The 22526-nt window shown below is 54.3% G+C and overlaps 2 protein-coding genes across 2 annotated transcripts in view; one reads left to right on the top strand and one right to left on the bottom strand.

The window, feature by feature from the left end:
- The window catches only part of MROH1 (maestro heat like repeat family member 1), a 33499-nt gene extending 27330 nt beyond the window's left edge, over positions 1-6169 (bottom strand). The window contains exon 1 of the mRNA XM_029285675.1: positions 6148-6169. Coding sequence (XP_029141508.1) covers positions 6148-6169 — 22 coding nt within the window. The remainder of the gene's footprint in view (positions 1-6147) is intronic.
- Positions 6170-11096: 4927 nt separating this feature from the next.
- LOC107294686 (testis-specific serine/threonine-protein kinase 5-like) overlaps positions 11097-22526 on the top strand; it is an 11597-nt gene continuing 167 nt past the window's right edge. Inside the window, exons 1-8 of the mRNA XM_029285674.1 lie at positions 11097-11300; positions 17484-17591; positions 18822-19024; positions 19303-19358; positions 20673-20805; positions 20882-20997; positions 22050-22250; positions 22430-22512. Of these exons, the coding sequence (XP_029141507.1) occupies positions 11097-11300; positions 17484-17591; positions 18822-19024; positions 19303-19358; positions 20673-20805; positions 20882-20997; positions 22050-22250; positions 22430-22512 (1104 nt within the window). The remainder of the gene's footprint in view (positions 11301-17483; positions 17592-18821; positions 19025-19302; positions 19359-20672; positions 20806-20881; positions 20998-22049; positions 22251-22429; positions 22513-22526) is intronic.

Genomic DNA, 22526 nt, shown 5'->3' with positions numbered 1-22526 from the left:
GGAATGGTATAGGGTCTCTTGCTTAAGCAGGGGATGGACTAGAACAGGGGTCCCCAACCCTTGGTCCGTGGACCAGTACTGGGCCGCAGCATGCCAGCAACCGGGCCGCACAAACAAGCAAAGCCCCATCCGCGGGATGCAGGCAGCACACAAAACCACGCATTCTCCGGTCCGTGGAAAAAACTCTCTCCACGGAACCGGTCCCTGGTGCCCAAAAGGTTGGGGGCCTCTGGACTAGAAGACCCCTAGGGTCCCTGCCAACTCTGTTATTATATTTCCATGGTACAGAAGTCAGTTTAAGCTAGTCACTGAAAAACGCTGTTCAAATCAAAGTGCCAAGGATACGCTAGCCAGGAGGAGGAGCAGGAGCTGGGGAGAGAGGCCGTATTCTGAGCCCACAAAGCTCGGCCTCTGTGCTTCAGAGGCGGAGATGCGGAAGAGGCTGTTGCAATTCACAGATGGAGAGCCTTCAGGGCAGCCAAGGGCATCCGGCTGGATCTTTTCACCAGCCCTCCTGCCTCAGCTGCAGGGACACGTCTGTGCAGAAGAGGCACAAGGAGAACCAGCCAAAACCAACAGGGAGAACGATTAGGCAATGGGCAGCTTGCCTCCAGGAACTGGGGTGCTGCATCACTGGAGACTGGATGACCATTCGTCCGGGATGGTATGAGAACTCGTGCCTTGGGAAGGGGGTTGGACTAGAACAGGGGTAGGCAACCTTGGATCTTTTATGACTGGTGGACTTCAGCTCCCATAATTCCTGAGCCAGCCATGCTGAGGGGAAAGGGAGAGGTTTCCAAGCTGAGCCATGCTGGCTCAGGAATTCTGGGAGTTGAAGTCCACGAGTCATGAAGGGAGCCATAGTTCCCCATGCTGGCTCAGGAATTCTGGGAATTGAAGTCCACGAGTCATAAAAGAGCCCAGTTTGCCTACCCCTGGCCTAGAAGACCTCCAGGATCACTTCCAACTCAATGATTCTAATGTGTGGGATTTGCTCCCCATAAAAACATCTTAAGCAATGCAAAACACCCAGCAGCCCAAGAAGAATAAAACTGGAGTCCTGTACAATCTACAGTGGAAGGACTCTTGAAGCCATTATGGAGGACAGGCAGGCAGAAGACTAGCAGATGATCTTGAACGCCAACTTGCTGTCAGAAGACACAATAAAAACTTCCCGATTTCACAAAACGTGGACAGACTCAACCATAGTTTCAACTGGGAAACTATGAGCATCCTAGACCAAGTTAATCGAAAACCACTAGGGATTCCTGGAAGCTTGACTCTCAGTCACCAACAGAAACATGGAGATAAATCACATTTACACACCATTCAAAAATGAAAATTTAAAAAAAGCTAAGAAGGAAATAAAGAGACCAAAATACATTTTCTCCAGCTGCTGCCTGTGGAGATTCTCAGGCATCCAAGTCATGGTTGTCCCAGTTCTGAAGCTTCTTGGATGAGAAACAAAACATTTTCAAAGGAAAAAAAACCAAGATAGTCCAGTTGCCTTCTGGAAAAAGCACCTCTGGGATTTCCCCAATGGCGAACACCAGATAAGCAGGGATTAACACCAGACAAACAATCAAGCAGAAAACAATACCCTAATCCAGGAACTACCAAGGAGAAAACCACAACTCTACCAACACTGGCAGGACAAGGCATTATATAAACAGGGAACAAATCCCACTTCTTTGTTGTTGTTAGTTATTATTATTTGCACAATTGCCTCAAAATCAAGATAAATCATTCTTCATTGTTTGGAACTGGTCACACGCAGAATATTACATCGTTCTAGACACATCTTGGGAAAGATGCTGATAAACTAGAGCAACGGTAGGCAACATGGGCTCTTTTATGACTTGTGGACTTCAACTCCCAGAATTCCTGAGCCAGCCACGCTGAAGGGAAAGGGAGAGGTTTCCAAGCTGAGCCATGCCGGCTCAGGTATTCTGGGAGTTGAAGTCCACCAGTCATGAAGCAGCCTAGGCCTAGGCCAGAGGTAGGCACCCTTGGCTCTTTTATGACTGGTGGACTTCAACTCCCAGAATTCCTGAACCAGCATGGCTCAGCTTGGAAACCTCTCCCTTTCCCCTCAGCAAGGCTGGCTCAGGAATTCTGGGAGTTGAAGTCCACCAGTCATAAAAGAGCCAAGGGTGCCTACCCCTGAACTAGAGTGAAGAAAAACAAACCAGGAGCGGGGAGAAGAAAAGATTGCTAGGGGACAAAGACAGCTGTGTTTAAGCATCAGAAGTGTTAGCACAGGGGTCTTCAAACCTGGCTCTTTTATGACTTGTGGACTTCAACTCCCAGAATTCCTTAGTCAGGCATGCTGTCCGCAGGCCCTGCGTGGAGTTCAAAGCCCAAAGCAGTACAGAAACTCTGAATCTCCCCCCTTCATAACCCCAGCCCAATCTACAGATGTCACAGCAGCCCAGGCAGAAGAATCGGCGTTCTGCGACCTTGACGGTGTCCGAGGCAAGACAGGCCCGCGACAGGGGAGCAGGCAGGGCTCCCCAAAGCTCCAAAGGGCCCCCTCCTCGTGCCACAGGATCTACAATGGGCAGGAAGCAGCAAAGCCATCCTAAAGGTGCCCCAAATGTGCCCTCCGCAGTCAGGGCGATGGTGGTGGCAGGCCTGAGGCTTTCTGGGTCATCTCAAAAAGGCGTCCATCTAAACCCCAGGGCGATCAAGGAGCTCAGGCCCATGAAGGATGCCTTGCAAGGACTGAGACACCCGGTCCGGCTTGTACAATTCCCGGGGCGCTTTCTAAGCAGGGTCACCAACACTGGGTCCCGTGAGAGACAGCAGCCTTGCCAGGGGGCTGCTCAGCGGTGGAGGGGGTCCTGGATGCACCTGGCAGGCTCCCTTTGTTCCTAGATTTAAAAAGGCAACGCCAAACGAGTTTTCCAAACCCCAAATAAGACCTCGCTCAGCACAGGCTGCGGAACAGCACTTACAATTAACCTCTTCGCGCTTTTCTGGTCCGCATCTACTAAGAAGGTCAGCCTGGCTAGAGAGCATTGAACCTGAGTATCACCTCTCCGGCCTGTCTGGTTTACATCATTCTATGACCAGTCAAAAGTTGGGAGGTTCCAGATAGCAGAACCCCAAAAGCTGAAAGGCCCGAGAGGCTGTTCAGTTCAACCCACTGCTCAGTGGAGGAAGAAAGAGGGGGGAAAACCCCAGAAAGAATAAATTAAAAAGACAGGCTGTGTTATTTGAGGGACCCCCGTGCCTGCGGTTTCTGCTTGACTGCCTGGCAGAGTGGCACACGCCACATAGCCCCAATCCACCCGTGGCGGAAAGCGCCTTCTCTGCCTGGCGTGAGCCTCCCTGGAGACCTGGGCAGTGCTCTAGAACAGGGGTGTCAAACTCAATTTCATTGAGGGCTGCATCAGCATTGGGGTTGCCCTCAAGGGCCGAGTGGGTGCGGCCTACTGGGTGGGGGTGGATGGAGTGGGTGTGGCCTATTGGGTGGGCATGGCCAGCTCTACATCGTTCACATCAAGGGTGCCTGTGGGGGCCTGGGCAGGAGTGTGACAGATCTGGGGGTCTCTGGCAGAAGGGGGGGGGACCGGGGCAAGCGCCAAGGCATGGTGCATTTCTTCATTCCTCACAAAGGGTGACACCGCCCCACCATGCACCCAGGGGGCGGGACCGACGCGGCAGGGGCTGGTTCCTCGCTGTTTCCAGAGGGCCTTGTGGAGCTAAGACTGAATGTGTTTCAGCATAGATGGCCACCACAAAATTGTACATTGGCCCCCGGCCGACCTGGGCTAGGGCCAAGGCAGCGGGGGCCGTTCCCTCCCTGTTTCCAGGATGGCTTCGCAGGCCACATGAAACCACTTCGTGGGCCGCATCCGGCCCCCGGGCCTTGTGTTTGACATGTCTGCTCTAGAAGGTCCCAAAAACCTTCTCCTTACAGCTGCACCAGGCGCTGGAGACAGGCCGGAGCGCCTCGTTTCTGAAACCGAACCTTGCAGATCCGATTGTGCTTCTTTCCTTCCCTCTGATCTTTTCAAATTGATCACAGCCACCCGATTCCTCCAGCGGGCTCTGTGCAGCGGACAAAACCGCTTCTGTCCCAGCAAGTCAGAAAGGAGCCACTCCAGCTTAGAGGGCTGCTCCAGGAACTGTTTTTCAAGGGGAAAAAGCAGCCCTATTGCCTGAAAAAAGCACTTTTGAGACAACGATGGCTTGGATGACTGAGAATCTCCACAGACGCTTCTCCGTGGGTTACTCAAAGGGCTGCAAACGAGATAAATTTCATATTAACCAGCCATCCAATCAGGGGCCTTAGCTAAGCGCTTCATACAGGGAGCTGTTTTTTGCCAAAACCTGGTTATTTGCAATTTCACAGCAAATTTTATTTATTTTCACATCCATTCCATACAATACAGAAAGACGCGGCCCAAGGTTTTTACAATAAACGGGGATTTCCTGTAACGGCAACTGAAAAAGGAGGAGGAGGAGGAGAACAGGAACCTGGTTTGAAAACCACAGTAAGGCTTTTCAGTCAGTAGAAGCAGTCAGAGCGAGGCCACATTGGGTCCCTTAATTGGCTGAAACATAAATTAATTGTTCAGGCTGAGCTTGACATCTTAGCTCGCATTCTAGTTTTAGAGAAATCTGCCGGGGAACCCGTGGTGGGATTCAAATAGGTGAACAACCGGTTCTATGTGTGTGGATGCCGCTTCCGGAAGTCCATTCTGGGCCTGGGCAACACAAAATTAACTCCCGGTTCTGCCAAAGTGGTGCGAACCGGCTGGATCCCACCACTGCGGGGAACTGAACCTTTCTTTGGCTTCTCCACTTATGGCTGTAAGCAAAGAGAGCGCCTGTTTTCGATTGTTATTTATTAAACTGCCACGCAGCCCTCCTTCCCCCCCCCCCCCAGGTGACTCTGAGCGGCTTTTCCTCGCCTCTGTTCAGGTTTGAAATGTTCCTCTGCTCTGCTGGGGGCACCAAATTTGCCGTCCGCTTGGCAGCAGCCCCGTGGAGGGAAGGTGGGCTCCAGGGGCCTTTTTCAGGTCCCCAATGCCCCACAGCCAAAGCCCCAGGGAAGCCCTGGGCCCTGCTCGACTCCCAGGGAAATGGAGGCAAAGCAGCTTCGCAATGGGTCGCTCTGTGCGATAGTTAAGCACACCGGAAGGCGAGTGATGACACTGCTGAAGAAATTGCGAGGCAATTCCCCTTTCCTCCCACAACAGATGGCGTGAAAAGCTGGGTGAGATCTTATCCAGAAGAGCGTGAATTAACCTCCTCCGGCTGCTCTCCGGCTCGGCCAGGGTGTGAAGTGCAGCAGCCCAGCCCTGGCACCACTTTTTCGGGGAAGATAGCAAGTTGGCAGAGGACCCAGCGGGATCCCCGTCCGCTCACAGGAGTTGAGGGTACTCCCTTCGGGGATCCCGCTGGGCACTGCCACCCTTCAGGGGAAGGAAGATTCTTGCTGGCGATACTGGTATAAAAGACTGGAAACCTTGTATACATGAAAAAAAGGGAAAAGGCAATTTCTGGAATTGCCAATTTTAAAAAAAGGCTGAATATGAGATAGAAGGAATCTCTGTGAGGTAAATAGGGAGGGAGGCTGCTGCTTGTCTGCAACTGCTGCAAAGAAGATTGGAAGTCACTTCTTCTTCGGCTGTCTTTCTCTCTAATTGCTTTTTGCACTTTTCCTACCTAAGTTCTCTTTACATACTTTCATGTTTATCTTTTGTTTATATCAGGGGGTTTCCAAACTTGGCCACTTTAAGACTTCTGGACTTCAATTCTCAAAATTCCCCAGCAATGCTCTGCAAGTCCACAAAGCTGTCAAGGTTGCCCCCCCAAATGGGGTCCATATAGAAATTTCCAGTAAAAGAGGGGGGGCTGGTGCGAGGCAAAGGCCCAAAGCTGCCCCTCAGCCTCTCCAGTCAGGAGAGCAAAGTCGGGGGGGGGTCAGGTGGGGGGAAAAGCAGCAGAGAGGAAGGGGGGGCTCCGCACATTCCCGCAAAGACCTGGCCGAGTGGGTTTCACGCTCTTGAAGACGGGGGGGGGCTCCCACACCCAGCATCCCGCCGGGGGAATTCTGGGAACTGAAGTCCATCCACGGCCTGGACCATCCCCTGTCGCAGGCCAGACCACTCCCGGCGACCCCGCCCCACTTACTTTTCACCCGGGACTCGGCCATGCTCCGGGCTCCGGCGGGGCAGCGGCCGCTTCGGGTCTTCCTGGGCAAAGCGGGAGCTCCGGGCGAGGCGCTCCGGGGACGATCCAGGCGCGGAGCGGAGGATGCGGGCGGGCCCCGCTAGAGGCCTCGAGGGCGCCCTTCGCCGCCGACCGAGCGCCCGGGGAGTGCGGCGGAGCGGCCCGGCTCATCCCCCGAGCGGCGGCTTCTCGGGCGCCCGCCGGGAGAGACGGGCTCGGCGCGGCTCCTCTCCTGCAGCGCCCCGATCCCGGGCGGCCGAGCGCGTCCTGCGGGCGGAGAGAGAAGCGCCGCTCAGCCGGGAGGCGGACAGCTCCGGCCGCAGAGGGGGAACCGCAGCCCGCGCCCCTCGCCCCTCGCCCCGGGAAGCCTCCGCAGCGGGTGATGCGCGACCCTCCCGGCGGGGCCCGCCCTTCCCGCGGCGGGGGCGGAGGGGAGGGGAGGGCAGGGCAGGGGAGGAGCCGCCCGGACTGCCGCCACTCACTCGCCCTTCGCTGCGCCGGGACGGCTCCGCACCTGGCTGGCGGGGAGCAGCGCTTCCGGGTATTTAAGGCCACGCCCTCACCTGGGGAGGCCCCGCCCCGCCCCGCCCCGCCCCCCGGGCTCACAGACCCACCAGCAAGAGCAGCCCTCGGCCCGCGGGCGCCCCCGGTGAGGGAGACGGGCGTCGGAACGGCGAAAGGGCGCCCCGTTGGAGAAGCGGACGGCTTCGGGCGCCGCCCCCGTTGGCTGACAGCGGCAATCCGTGGCTGACGCGCGTGCGCCGACTCGCCCCCGCCCCTCGGAGCAGAGGAGAGCGTCTCGTGACGAGGGCGGCCCCGCCCCCTCCCCAGCCGCGGTCTTTGGGGGCGGGGCTCAGCCGCCGCGCTGCAGGGTCGGCCCGGGATTCCCGAGTGGTCTCCCATCCGGGCCGGGCTCGAACGGAGCCAGGAGGCTTTAGGGCTTTGGGTCGGCCAGAGGGGAGAAGCGCGGAGACTGGATTGGGAGTCCCGTTTGTGTTGAGCCCAGGCCGAGGACCCGGCCAGCCCGGCCGCTCCTTCGGGCCCGGCGCCGGGGCGGCTGCGGGAGGACAGCGACCCCTCCTGCCCGCCGAGGGGGCTGCGCGGGGGCTTTGAAGGAGCCGCCGGGAGGGGAGGCGGCCGGGCTCTCCGCGCTGGGAAGCCTGGCGGGGCCGGGCAATCGGGGCTCCCGCCCAGCTCCTCCGCGGGGGCCCCGGCCAGACGGGCGAGGGAAGGGGGGGCGGGGAGAAGGGCCGCGGAGGCTTCCAGCCCGAACGCAGCCGCCGCGGCTTCGGCCTCCCCGGGCGGCGGCGCTGCTCAGCAGACAGAGAGCTCCGGGCCGGCCCCGCCGGGCCGGGACAGACGCCGCCCGGGCGCCCCCCGCGCCCCGCCTGGGAAGAAGGGCCCCGGCAGGCTCCGCTTCTCCGGCCACGGGGCTCTCTCGGCGTCAGAGCGGGCCGGGCAACGTTCCCCTCCCGCGGAGCTACGGGGACGGGAAGCGGCAGAGCGGCCGCTGCGGGAAAGACGGCGGTGGCGGCTGCGCGGCAGCCCATGTTCCCGCCGCGTTTTCCGTGGGCTTCCCGCGGGCGCCGCCGGGGGCTGCACGGACCTCCCCGCCGGACCTCCTCTCGCCCCCTTCAACAGTTCGGCTCGGCGCCCCCCGCCACGTCCTGGCCCGAGGCCCGGGATCCGCTGCTCTGGTGAAAGGGGAAGGAGCATCGGCTGGGGCGACCCCACCCCCACCCCCCATGTCAGTTGAAAGTGCACCCCGCCGGCGTTTGGCTTGTTCCGCCGCCTCCTCGCTTCCTTCGCCTCGGGTACTGAGGGCTGGTGGGCGCGGGGCCTCCGGCCGTGGCCTCTTGAGGCTTTGCTGGGAGCGGAGTCCACAGGTCTTAAAGTGGCCGAGGTGGGAGACCCCTGCGCTAGACCGAGCTTGACGGGAAGGGGGGCCGGAACCGGGGCTCCCCGGGGCCCGCAGACCTTCAGCGCCTCCAGCTCTTTGGTTAATGTAACGGGGGGGGGGGATCGTGGGCTGCCTTGAACTGCCCGAAATAGCCGAAGGAGAATTTACACTTGCCCGGGGCACGTGCCCAGCACCGGCCTCGTCCCGGCTCCCGTTTGCTGTCCACGTCCCGTTTCGTGCGGCGAGTTTGCTTTGCAAAACTCTGGACGGTCTGGTTTTCCGAGTGGGACTTTCGGGAGGGGCTTCTGGCTCCGCAGTCCCGTCCCCAGAAAACTCAAAGAGTTTTGGGGGTGCAAGGGAGCAGGTGTCCAAACCCCACACAAACTGCCTCTCTTTTGCTCACTGGCATTCAAGCAGGTAAGGGCTGGAGCCTGCCTCATTACGGGCAGATGACCCCTGCCTGCCTTAAGACTGGGCTTGCTGTCCTTGTCCTGTCTCTGTAGCTCCCACCCTCCAGATAATGAATAATAAAATAAGAGCTGGAAGGGACCTTGTCGGTCATCTAGTCCAACCCCCTGCTTAAGCAGGAGACCCTGTATCACTTGTGACAAGTGGCTGTCCGGTCTCTTCTTGAAAGCCTTCAGTGATGAAGCCCCTGCAAATTCTGAAGGCAACTTCTGTTCCATTGAATGACAGTTTAGTACACACACACACCCAGTCCCCAGGGCAATTCTCTCCTCCCTGTATCACTCTGTCAGGTCTTCCCTTCTGAGGGGCTGCCACACAGAAGAGGGGGGTTGCTACATTATTCTCCAAAGCATCAGAGGGCAGGACAAGAAACAATGGTTGGAAATTGATCAAAGAGAGAAGCAGCCTGGAATTAAGGAGAAAATTCCTAACAGCGAGGACAATTAACAGGTGGAACAGCTTGCCACCAGAAATCCTTGGCGCTCCATCACTGGAGCTTTTTAAGAAGAGACTAGACAGTCACTTGTCTGAGATGGTATAGGTCAATGATGGCAAATCTTTTAGAGACTGAGTGCCCAAAAACTTGCCCGCCCCCCCCCTGCCCCCCCGCTCCGCCCCCCCGCAGGGGCACTCACCACAGATCGCCCAGGCAGCCTTGCAGCGCCATGGCCACGCACTCCGCCCACACCCCGCAGCATCATCTGCATGTCATGGGGCGCGAGGGCGGAGTCTTGCCCCTGCTGCCCAGCTGCCATGTGCTTGGCTGCGCAGCTCCGCATGGGTCACGCTTGGGGGAGCCTCTCCGGGCAGGCTGCTGGTGAGGGGGTTGCGGGGCTGGGGCAACGGCACGTGTGCCCACAGAGAGGGCTCCGAGTGCCACCTCTGGCACGTGTGCCATAGGTTCGCCATCACTGGTATAGGTTCTCCTGCTTGAGCAGGGGGCTGGACTAGAAGACCTCCAAGGTCCCTTCCAGCTCTATTCTATTCTATTCTATTCTATTCTATTCTATTCTATTAGATCCCACTACATTCCACTCCATATTTTCTATCCTATCCTATCCTATCCTTCTATTCTATCCTATCCTATCCCTATCCCTATCCCTATCCTATCCTATCCTATCCTATTCTATCCTATTCTATCCTATTCTTCTATTCCATTCTATCCTATCCCTATCCTATCCTATCCTATCCTATCCTATTCTATCATTATCCTATCCTACCCTATTTTCCAATATCTATTCTATTCTATTCTATTCTATTCTATCCTATCATTATCTTATCCTATCCTATCCTATTCTATTCTTCATCACCTCCTTTCAATTCCCTCCAGAAAGGACCCACTTCCATCCCAAGTTGCCCTCCTCGGCCAGGGCTGGGCCCCTACCACAAGGGGGCAGAGTGGGGTGGGACAATCACTTCCCATCACCCAGATTCTACACGAGCAGCATCGCCTTTTAACAGCGGCACCACACTGGGGGTTTGTGTTCAGCTTGTGATTTCTTTCATGTACGCACGGCCAGCCAGGCTGCACAAAATTCTAAATTGATATTTTTTCTCCAAGGGCAGAACTTGACATTTGTCCCTGTTAACTCACATCCTTTCACCCATTTTTTCAAGGCTCTTTCTAAACCACCTTCTCCTCTTCTCCACCCTAACCTTTGGCCTCAGCCAAGCCAGGCACGTTGGCGTAATGGTCAAGGCGTTGGGGTTAGGAGCCGGGAGGTGGTGCGTTCTAGTCCTTCCTTAGGCACAAAATTGAGGGAGTGACCTTGGGCCAGTCACTCACGCTCAGCCCTAGGACGGAGGCAATGGCAAACCACTTCTGCAAAACCTGGCCAAGAAAACAGCAGGGACTTGTCCAGGCAGCCTCCGAGAATCGGACACAATTGAAGGGGGAAACAGCCAGTCACGGGAGGGGCCACATTCTTAATCCACACTTGTTGAACATCCCATTTTGGGCTGGGATGGCAGAACGTACGGAATCCCGGGGTTCAGACCAACGGCAGGGGCTGAATTTGCACGCAGGACCAGAGAGAGACCCGGTCCCAGCTTAGCAAGAGGTATAAATCCAGTCTGTGACTCACCCAGCCTCTGGGAAGCGCTGCCCAAGAGGCGGTCCCCAGGCCTGCCTGCCCAGGCGCCTTCTGCCAGCAGGGTTGGGGGTGGAGATCCAGTCCAGCTGTGGGGCCCCCGGCCGAGATCCGAAGTTCTACAACTGCTTGTTGTGCTTCGGTTCTAGAAGGCTGCCTCTGGAATGCCTGAACCGGCCGGTCACTGTGGAAACTCCTCTGCCCAGAGCAACAAGGGACCCCTGGGACTCCCACTCCTTGTGCTTGGCCAGGGGCAGCCCCCAGCTGGAAGATGAGAAAGGCGCCGTGCTAAGAAGGACCCACACGCCGTGCCTGCCCCCCCCTTGCAGAGCTGATGTGTTTATCTGAACTGGGCTTCTGCCGGCCTCTCCCCCCGCCCTGCGGCAGCCCCTCCTGCAGCAGCCCCCTCAGCCCGGCCGCTGGGCCACCCCCTCCTGGGCCAGTTCGGGGCCATGAAGAGCTTCTCCAAGCGCGAGGCCGACCGGAGGACGTTCTTGGAGCAGGTCCGGGAAAGCAAGGAGAATGGCTACCTCCTCTCTTCCAAAAAAATCGGGTCGGGGGCTTTCTCCAAAGTCTATCTGGGTTACGCCACCCAGGAGAAAATGATGCAGAACTACAAGCTGGCTTCAGACCTCAGGAATAAGCGGCACTCTATGGTGAGCCCGAGGGGGGGTGGGCACCAAGAGAGTTGGAGGGGCTGGTCCAGGAGGGGTGGGAAAGGGACTCTGTCCTCCTGCTTCTGCCCCACTGCCCCCTCTCAAACAGATTTCATTCTGCTGGATAGGGCCCATTGCTCAAGTCTGCCAAGATGTTTTTGGAGCCTGGAGGAACAGCCAACGCCCCAGAAGACAAGCTCAGGATCCAAAAAGATCATGACAGACTTGAACAATGGGCCCTATCCAACAAAATGATATTTAATGTGGAGAAAAGCAAGGTTTTATACCTGGGTAGGAAAAACCAAAGATACAAGCACAGTGAGAGGGACCTCGGAGTCCTAGTGGATGACCACTTAAACATGAGCCAGCCGTGTGTGGCAGCAGCCAGAAAAGCTAATACAATCCCCTCGTCCAAATCGTTGATGAAGATGTTGAAGAGCACTGGGCCCAGAACAGAGCCCTGGGGCACCCCACTGCACACTTCCCTCCATGTAGATGCAGTTCCATTGAGGACCACACGCTGAGCACAGCCGGTCAGCCAACTACGGATCCATCTGGTGGTGATGCTGCCTAACCCGCATTTTTCTATCTTCTCGAGTAGTAGGTTGTGATCTACTTTATCAAATGCCTTACTGAAGTCCAAGTAAATTATATCCTGACATTTAGAACAATTAACCAATGGAACAACCTGCCTCCAGAAGCGGTGAATGCTCCAACACTGGAAGTTTTTAAGAAGAGACTGGACAGCCATTTGTCCGAAATAGTGTAGGGTTTCCTGCCTGAGCAGGGGGTTGGACTCGATGACCTCCAAGATCCCTTCCAACTTTATTATTATTATTATTATTATTATTATTATTATTATTATTATTATTATTATTATTATTATTATTATTATTATTATTATTATTATTATTATTATAAAATCATGTGAAGTATTAGTACTGCTTTATAAAACCCTAGTGAGGCCACACCTGGAATACTGCATCCAGTTTAGGGCACCATACTACGAAAAGGATGTTGAGACTTTGGAAAAAGTTCAGAGAAGAGCAACTAAGAGGATCAAAGGCCTGGAGACTAAAACATAAGAAGAAGGGTTGCAGAAAATGGGTTTCTTCCTGCCCTGTAGGCTGGCTCTCCCGTCCTTCAAGATCCTCCTTGCCAAACGGCCTCCTTGAACCAAGTGCTTTCTGGACTGAGATCGCTTGATCCCCAGATCCCTTTGTCCAAGGTGGGTAATTAAGGTTCTGTACCTGAACTGGAAAGCATCCCGGACACCAGTCAGTCTGGGAAAGGTGGTGGGGGCTCCGACTTGCAAGTGGTCTAATCCTGCTTCCTGATTTACTGGCCCAGCCTGAGCATCTTTGTACCTGCACTCAGGTAAGTTTGCATCTTTGAGCAGGAAATTTCTTCAGGATATTTGGGGGGAGGGCTACATCTCAAAGGGGGGGCTCTTGCAACAAAGACAAGAAGCTCCCTCTCTTGAGTTGGCAGCCAAGGCAGCTGTTGACCAGAATGGCAAGGAACATTGCAGCATGTACTCAGCAAGTGGTCCTCAATGGAACCGCATCTACATGGAGGGAAGTGTGTAGTGGGGTGTCCCAGGGCTCTGTTCCAGGCCCAGTGCTCTTCAACATCTTCATCAACGATTTGGATGAGGGGATAGATGGGGAACTCATCAAATTTGCAGACGACACCAAGCTGGCAGGAATAGCCAACACTGCAGAAGGCAGGCTTAAGATACAGAAGGATCTGGACAGACTTGAACACTGGGCACTATCTAACAAAATGAAATTCAATGGTGAAAAAAGTAAGGTTCTACATTTAGGCAAGAAAAACCAAATGCACAGGTATAGTATAGGGCGTACCTTGCTCAATAGTAGTAACTGTGAGAGGGATCTCCGAGTCCTAGTGGACAATTACTTAAATATTAGCCAGCAATGTGCTGCAGCTGCCAAAAAAGCCAACACTAGTGCTAGGCTGCATTAACAGAGGAATAGAATCAAGATCACGTGAAGTATTAAATACCACTTTACAATGCCTTGGTAAGGCCACACTTGGAATACTGCATCCAGTTTTGGTCACCACAATATAAAAAAGATGTTGAGACTCTAGAAAGAGTACAGAGAAGAGCAACAAAGATGATTAGGGGACTGGAGACTAAAACATACAAGGAACGGTTGCTGGAATTAGGTATGTCCAGTTTAATGAAGAGAAGGACGAGGGGGAACATGATAGTAGCGTTCCAATATCTCAGGGGCTGCCCCAAAGAAGAGGGAGTCAAACTATTCTCCAAGGCGCCTGAAGGCAGGACAAGGAGCAACGGATGGAAACTCATCAAGGAGAGAAGCAACCTAGAACTAAGGAGAAACTTCCTGACAGTGACAACAATTAACCAGTGGAACAACCTGCCTCCAGAAGCGGTGAATGCTCCAACACTGGAAGTTTTTAAGAAGAAACTGGACAGCCATCTGTCCGAAATGGTGTAGGGTTTCCTGCCTGAGCAGGGGGTTGGACTCAATGACCTCCAAGGTCCCTTCCAACTTGATGATGATGATGATGATGATGATGATGATGATGTTTGAGGCACTGACCCCTTGGTAGACCACAATCGACCGCAAAGGCTGTCGCTCAGGCAGGAGGGGGCTGGTGGCCAAGGCACAGCAAGTTCAGGCTGCAGGAGAATTCTCACGTAAAGGATTCTGAGCTGGCTGGACGCAGAAGCCCCCCCCTTCTTTGCCCGAGAACGGGTGAAAGCAGAACAGGTGCTGAAATGCTGTGTCCCTTCCCCACTCCATGCTTCCTGCCTCGTCTGGAGATGGCAGCCCGTGAGTCCTGCAGTTCTTATGCCCGCCAGCGAATCTACTTCTCAGCTCCTGGATCTGAAGTAGGAACCGGGATGGAAGAAAGAAGAAATCAGAGCCAACTTCGGAGGAGCAAAACTTAGAAACGGGTCCCAGTTGTTCAATGCCAGGGCTGGCTCTGGGCTCCAAGGTCCCTCCCAGTTCTGTAATTCTGCAATTCATGAATTCACCTTAGGTGGGTCTTCCCAAAAGGGCAGCACCAGTGTGACCCTCCTGCTGTAGCTTTCCCTGTTGTTTCTGTCCAAACGGCAGCAGAAAAGGACAACGGGCTGCCAGGAGAGTCAAAATTCAGGAGCAAATTTTGGGGCCCTCCCCCTTTCTCTGGGGCACACCCACAGCACCCGGGGCACCCGGGATTTCCTCCCAGAGAAAGGGGGCCCTGCCTCTTGCGTATATTTCTTCCAACTTTACTTTTTGAGAAGTGGCATTCTTAGCAATTCCGCTGTGACGGATCGAGCCTATCTAGGTGCAATATTTTCTGTTCCCTCAGACACAAAAAAGTGTGTTTTATTTGTTCTCCTAGAACGCACTTCAGTTATAGCTTTGTTTAAACTATATCGGGGTGTCCAACCTTGGCAACTTTTAAGACTTGTGGACTTCAATTCCCAGAATTCTATGCTGGCTGGGGAATTTCTGGGAGTTGAAGTCCGCAAGTCAAAGTTGCCAAAGTTGGACACCTCTGACCTACATCACAAGATTACAAATGTAGCTCAGCATGGTGCAGCCTGCATTCAAGTCACACACCGTTAGCCCTCTAGACCAGGGGTCTTCAACCTTGGCCACTTTACGACTTGTGGACTTCAACTCCCAGAATTCCTCAGACAGCGTTGCTGGCTGAGGAATTCTGGGAGTTGAAGTCCACAAGTCGTAAAGTGGCCAAGGTTGGGGACCCCTGCTCTAGACTTTAATATATTTGCTGAGTAGAAAAAACAGGGACACCTTACAGCCCTGCCTGGAAGCTGGTTTTCAACCAGAGTAACAAGGATGGGGGGGGGGTGTTACCTGTATTGGATGCCCAGAGAGCGCCTGCAGGGCGATGAGGGGCTTGGGCACCGTTGTCCCCTGTAGGACTCCTGCCAGGGGTAAAAGGGAGTTTTCACCCAAATATGGGGTGACAGGCTACCCCACAGAGTGGTCACTGTAATAAGGTCTTGGTCATTTTTGATATAAGGAGGATTATTGTGTTGTATTGTTTGCTACTCGTAAGGTGCTTAGAATCAGATGACTGAAGTGACATACAAGCATTTAAAATAAATATATCCGTTACACCACATTGTAACGGTGGTTCTCGTGATCCCATAGCTCCCAAATGGCTGGAGATGATTTGACTTGAACAGGAATGTCCCAGGTGGTTATGGATCAGGGGAGAGAGACAAATTGGGGATCTTGCCCATCTATGCTGATGGTTGTTCTTTTCAGATCCCCAGAGGCTGGAGTAGATTCATCCTGATCCCAGTGTACACAAAGGAAAGAGTCAGTCACCTTTTCTTCAGGGGAAAATCCTAGCAGAACAGCAGGGGGGTTGGTTCAGCTGATTCTTCATAATTTAAAACAGGGCTCTCCCAAACTTGGAAACTATGGGCCCTATCCTATCCTATGGGCCCTATCCAACAAAATGAATTTTAATGTGGAGAAAAGTAAAGTTTTACATTTAGGCAGGAAAAATCAAAGGTACAAGTACAGATTAGGCAAGATGGGTGTGTTTTTAGAACAGGCCTGTTATTTAATTCGATTTTAGAACAGAAACTATTTATTTATTATTGTGGTTTTTAGTATCGCCTGTTCACCGCCCTGAGTCCCGTAAGGGAGATAGGGCGGTATATAAATTTAATAAATAAAATAAAAAATAAATAAAGATCCAGCTCAAAAACAGCAACTGTGAGAGGGTCCTTGGAGTCCTAGTGGATGATCACTTGACCATGAGCCAGCCGTGTGCAGCAGCTGCCAAAAAAGCTAATATAATCCTGGGTTGTATAAACAGAGGCACAGAATCAAGATCATGTGAAGTACTAGTATCACGTGAAGTACTAGTACCGCTTTCCAAAGCCCTGGTAAGACCACACCTGGAATACTGCAGCCAATTTTGGTCACCATAATACAAAAAAGATGTTGAGAGTTTGGAAAAAGTTCAGAGAAGAGCAACTAAGATGATCAAAGGTCTAGAGGCTAAAACATACGACGAACGGCTGCAGGACTTGGGTTTGGTTAAAGAAATGAAGAAATGGGTGACATGATAGCAGTATTCCAGTATTTGAGGGTCTGCCACAAAGAAAAGGGTGTCAAACTATTCTCCAAAGCACAAGAGGGAAGGACAAGAAACAATGGTTGGAAACTGACCAAAGAGAGAAGCAACCTGGAACTAAGGAGAAACTTTCTGACAGGGAGGACAATTAAGCAGTGGAACAGCTTGCCACCAGAAATCGTGGGTGCTCCATCACTAGAAGTTTTTAAGAAGAGACTGGACAGCCACCTGTCTGAAATGGTATAGGTTCTCCTGCTTGAACAGGGGGCTGGACTAGAAGACCTCCAAGATCCCTTCCAGCTCTATTCTATTCTACTTTAAGACCCTGTGGACCAACTCCCAGAATTCCCAGCCAACATATCTGGTTGGGGAATTCTGGGAGTTAAAGTCCCCAAGTCTTAAAGTTGCCGTTCGAAAATTGCCTTTTAGATTCTGGAAAATTGAAAGTTGCCTTTTGAATTCTAGGAGCTCAAGTCCACAGGTCTTAAAAGAGTCCAGTCACCTTTTGACTGCATGCACACGTATGTTCCTTGTATGCAGCAGGGGAGATGGCTCTCTCACACCGGCCCCTTTGCGCATATCCTTTGCTCAGTCAGGGATGCTCTGACACCGCCTTCCATGCGAGAAGGACACGTTACTCCAATTCTGTGCAAAAGTTGCAGGTCTGTTGGGAGAGAGAGGGGCAGCAACCAACCTGCTCTGCCAGGGTTCCTTCCACTTACTACTTGGTGTAGCCGGCTGAATTGGCGTAAGAGGGGAGGTTCAACTAGCAGATCCGCCACCTCTCCAGAAAGTGGTTAAATGAATGCCAGTTCCGCAGCTGATAAGCTTTTAAACTGCCTAAATATTCTGGTAATTCGTTTTACTGTTGAAACAGGTTGCATTCTGTTTTGATTATTTTAATACAGTGTCTCATTTCTTCTCTTTTTCCGAATGCTTTGTTCTGGGACCGCCGAATCCAACGTGATGCTCACCCACCCACAGGGAGGGTGGAGCAGCGTCCATCAGCCCTGAAGCTCCACGGCAGAGGACTTTTTTCTCCAGCGCCCGCTTCACGCTCTATGCTTCCTCTTCCCACAGGTTGCCATAAAGATAATTTCAACAGCAGAGGCCCCTGTGGAATATACCAAAAAGTTCCTTCCAAGAGAAATCTACTCCCTGAATGTTACTTACAAGCACCTAAATGTGGTGAGTCTCTGCAGGGGAAGGGAAACCCCCAACCCTGATGGGCTTCCTCTGAGTAAAGCACCCCAACACGCCTTGCGGGCCAAAGTGTGTTGGAGAGCCCCCAACGGCCAACACCAGAGGAGATCCAATTCGCAGCACTAAAGCATTTCTGAGAAAGCCAGAAGGGATCTTGGGTTGCATAAATATGCCCATCAAAGGCCAACAACGGGAACTGGTTTTGCTGGACCCCCATGCCAATGCATCCAGTGCACCAACAGGCCTGTTGTCTGCTTACTCGTGCCAGTCTTTCTGTTTCACCCATTAACTCCAGACCAGGGGTCGGAGTCGCTGAGTTGGGGCCACCAGAAATTAGAAGTCCAGAATCAGAGCCAAACTGCCCCCATTTGGCCTCTGGGCCACTTTGCACTGGTCATTTCATTCAGAAAATCTTCTGTTACACCAGTCCTGGGTGTTTCATGGCCCCTTTGGCTGTCCCGTGGGGATCCCTTTTATTCTGAAGGCGACTATTTCCCACCCACCCACCCACCCCAATTTACACGTGTGCATGCATGCTGGTTCGGCCCCCAACAGCAATCCCAGTTTCTCATGTGGGGAAAATTAATTGCCCACCCACATGTGTCTCGTGACCTGTCAGCAACATTCGCCCCTGGCCCCTTTGCCCCACAGCTTCCACCAAGGTATTCCTGGTGCTGCTGGTCAGCTAATTAGCAAGGAGAGTCTAAGGCAGGGGTCTTGGCCCTTTTATGACCTGTGGACTTCAACTCCCAGAATTCCTCAGCCAGGCACGCTGGCTGAGGAATTCTGGGAGTTGAAGTCCACAAGTCAAGCTTGAAGATCCCTGGTCTAAGGAGAGTTCGCATTGTATCTTGGGCTCCAGACAACCACGAAATCCAGTAGGGAAAAGGGCAAGATCCCCCCAGGCCAGAAGGACATCTTATGCAGAAGATGGACGAGAAGACAAGTATTCTCTTCACTGATGGCTTCCTGGATGCTCTGCCAGCAAACAGTTGTTGAAGAGAATACAAACTACTCTGTCCTTGTATTCTCCTTGGACTAGAAGACCCCCAAGGTCCCTTCCAACTGGCTGACTCAGGAATTTTGGGAGTTGAAATCCACGAGTCATAAAAGAGCCAAGGTTGCATATCCCTGCGCTAGGAGATCTGTGCAGAACGAGGGGAATGCTGTGGGCTCTCTGGGTCCACGCTCAGTAAAAACTCGGCTGTCCTGCAGATCCAGCTCTACGAGATGTATAGGAATAACAAGCGCACCTACCTGGTGCTGGAGCTGGCCTCCCGGGGGGACCTCCTGGAGCACATCAACGCCACGTCTGACCGGAGGGAGTACCCTGGCCTGGAGGAGGAGGAGGCACGGAGGCTTTTCCGACAGATCGTCAGCGCTGTGGCCCATTGTCACAATGTTGGCATCGTCCACAGGTGAGATAAGCAGGCGGGCAGAAGGGAGGGACGCAGGCAAGTCACATGAGGTCATAAGCCAAGAGGCAGATGACCCAGTGGGCAGCATCCCCTGGATTCCAGCCCCCCCCCCCGAGAACTTGCAGTGGGAAAGAAGACCCACTTGGGGTCATTGGAAGAGGTCCGCTAGGCAGGGGGCGACCCACACCCTGGGCCGGACGGTGCTTGTCCTGGCTGAATAAGCAAGGGAGAAGCATCCGTGCCGATCAACAGATGGCCCTGTTCTTCCCTCCCCACAGAGACCTGAAGTGCGAGAACATTTTATTGGACGAACGTGGCTTCATTAAACTGACAGGTGAGTTTACTTCTCGGAAGAGAGGAGGATGGGACGGCCTCATCCTGCCTCTTGCAGTAGAAGGGAGCAGCATTACAGAACAGCACACAGCAGTCCCCGGGGGGGGGGGAAGGGGGGATCAACATGGCACCCTCCCCCAATCAGCCCAAATGATCCGGGTTTCTAACCTGGTCTTTTGTGCGATGTCTCCGATTGTCTTTAAATACAAGAGGGAGTTTTCGTGCCTCAGTGACAACTCTCAGGAAGAGATCTGAGGCTGCAGTTGCTCATTGGTCCCTTTCCCTGGCCATTTGGAAGGCAAGATCCATTCCCCAAGGAAGTTAATTAGTCCATGAAGTGCTATGGACCTGAGGGCCGTATAGGTACCCCGGCCCTCTTCATGAGTCTAGGCCAGTGATGGGGAACCTTTTAGAGACCGAGGGCCCAAACTGCAACCCAAAACCTACTTATGTATCATCAGGTGCCGGGTGGGCGTGGGCCATTGGGTGGGTGTGGCCCATTGGGTGGGCGTGGCTGCGGTGGTAACGGCAGACTGGGTGGGACTAAAAAGTTCGATCAATCAATTCCAACTTTGTGAGATTTTCTTTTTCTCATGAGAAGTTGAAATTGATTGATTGAACCTTTTTTTTTTTTTTGCACACGGCGAAGGCTTAAAGCAAAAAAGGTTTTATAAAACACAGCTGAAGGCCTAGGAGTGGGGCGACGGTGCGTGTGCCCACAGAGAGGGCTCTGCGTGCCACCTGTGGCCTGCGTGCCATAGGTTCGCCACCACGGGTCTAGGCTAATATCTCAAGAGTTATCATCTCAAGACAGGATAGCAGCCTTCCAATGTCTGAGGGGCTGCCACAGAGGAGGGGGTCAACCTATTCTCCATATGACCTGAGGGCAGGACAAAGAAGCAACCGACGGAAAGTTATCAAAGAGAGATCCAGCCTAGAACTAAGGAGAAACTTCCTGACAGCAAGAACAATTAATCAAGGGAACAGAAGTTGCCTTCAGAGGTTGTGGATGCTCCATCACTGGAAGTTTTTAAGAAGAGATCGGACAACCATGTGTCTGAAACGGTGTAGGGTCTCCTGCACGAGCAGGGGGTTGGACTAGAAGACCTCCAAGGTCCCATCCAACTCTTGTCATTCTGAGTTTTGCCTAGACCTCTCTTCCACGGAGGCTGACGCTTTATCGCTCTGCACGCTGCCGAGCGCCGCTGTTTCTCCTGGCCTGTCTCTGTTCCACCTGGGGATAAATTTACCTGCTGGGGGGAGGGGCTGGGCTCCGGGGCCAGGTGGAGAACCTGACGGCTCCCCCTCCTTGCAGATTTCGGTTTCGCCAACCGCTATTCCTTGAAGAACTCCCTAATGAGCACCTTCTGTGGCTCCGTGGCCTACACCGCCCCCGAGATCCTCATGAGCAAGAAATACAATGGGGAGCTGGCTGACCTGTGGAGCCTGTAAGCACAGCCGGGGTGGGGGGTGGGGGGCCAAACGTGACCCAGAGGCCCCTCCTGACCCCCTCCTCTCGCACAGTGGGGTGATCCTCTACGCCATGGTGACAGGGAAGCTTCCCTTCAAGGAGCGGCAGCCGCACAAGATGATCCACGTGATCAAGCAAGGCCTGGCCTTCCGGCAGCCGATCTCGCCAGGTACGGGGGGGCACCTCACCTGCAGGGGCTCAGCCGGGGGCAGGAGGGCTCTTCCCCCCATCTGCCCTGCCTGACAAACGGGGCTCAGCTCTGTGTGGGGCGTCCTGCAGGGGCCACAAGTTGTGTCCGACCACAACAGCCTTGTGCCCAGTGGCTCTTCCCTCTGCTGCCAGAGGGTGGGTTTGGGCTCAGACCCACAAGCAACCCCCCCAAAATCATGAGGAAGTGAGCCCCGGGGACAGGAGCAGGGGAGAGGGGGAAGCTGGCCCTGAGGCAGCGGGGCAGAGCTCCCATGGCCTGCTGGGGACCGGCTGCACCGCGGAGAGACCCCTGAAACCCAGGCGTCCAGTTCCAAGGAGGGGGCTGCAGTGCCAGTCCTGCCACGCCTCCCGATGGTCGATAGCTTTCGTGGGAGCAGGAAGACCCTGCGGCAAATGCCTCCCCCCCTCAGGTCCCTCTTCCCCCCTCAGTGTGGTAACATTTATCAATAGCTCCCTCAGAGAGGAGGGGGACACAGTTGCAGAGTCCCACAGCAGACTTCTCCCCCCCCCCAAGACATCCGACCCAACATGGTGGGGAGGGATCCTGGCTTGGCCTGTGCTGTGGAGCAGGTTCTGTCTGTGGGATATTAGAGTGGAGACCCCAAAGAAACTCCAGGCAGCTGCAGCTTCACTGAGGAAGCCCCGAATTCCAGTCCCAAAAGTGTTTTTCCAAAAGGCAAGTGGACTTTCTTGGGTTTTTTTCCTTTGAAGATGTTTCACTTCTAGAAACAAAACTTTTTCAAAGGAAAAAAAAACTAAGAAAATTTAGTTGCGTTTTGGAAAAGCACCTTTGGGACAGCCATGACCCGGATGATGGAGCTTATCTCCACGGTCATCTAGCCCTGAATTCCAGCTGCTCCGAAAATGCGCAGGATGTGCCAGGCCTGGCCAGGTCCACCCCACGGCTGACCCTCAGCCTGCAGTTCCCAGCAGGGTCTCCCAGGATCAGCAGATGGGAAGGGGGGGACCAAGCTTGCCTTCTCCCTCTCGCCTCCCCCCCCCCACCTGCAGAGTGCCAGAATCTCATCGAGGGGCTGCTGCAGCTGAAGCCGGCGGCCCGCCTGGGGTTGCAGCAGGTGGCCACGCACCGCTGGATGCTCCCGGCCACCTCGGCCATCTTCCACCGGGTGATGAGCTCCATGGGAGTCCATCCGGAGTGCTCCATGGGCCAAGAGAAGCCTCAGACGGCACCAGGTACCGGAGCGGTCTCAAGCGGGTCTCATGCCCTGGGCAGAGCGACGCCGCGTGTCCCGCTGGGCAAAGAGGCGCGGGTGCCTCCTTCGAGTGCCGCTCGGTGGCGGGGAGGGGCCGGGCCCGCCCTCGACGGGACGGGCAGCCGTCCCAAGCGGGGCCCAAGGCGTGACCGGGCACCCCCCTCCGTCTCGTTGCAGGCGAGGCTGGCGGCCCCTCGGCCCAGCTGCCGGACCTCGAGGGCCCCGCCAAGAGCGCCGAGGGCCCGGTCAAGGAGAGCAAGGTCCTGCCGCCCGC

Source organism: Protobothrops mucrosquamatus, unplaced genomic scaffold, assembly GCF_001527695.2.
Source record: "Protobothrops mucrosquamatus isolate PMUCROS unplaced genomic scaffold, P.Mucros_1.0 scaffold2057, whole genome shotgun sequence".
NCBI classification, from domain to species: domain Eukaryota; kingdom Metazoa; phylum Chordata; class Lepidosauria; order Squamata; family Viperidae; genus Protobothrops; species Protobothrops mucrosquamatus.
Note: the sequence above shows the minus strand (reverse complement) of the source record. Positions and strands in the feature narration are given on the sequence as shown.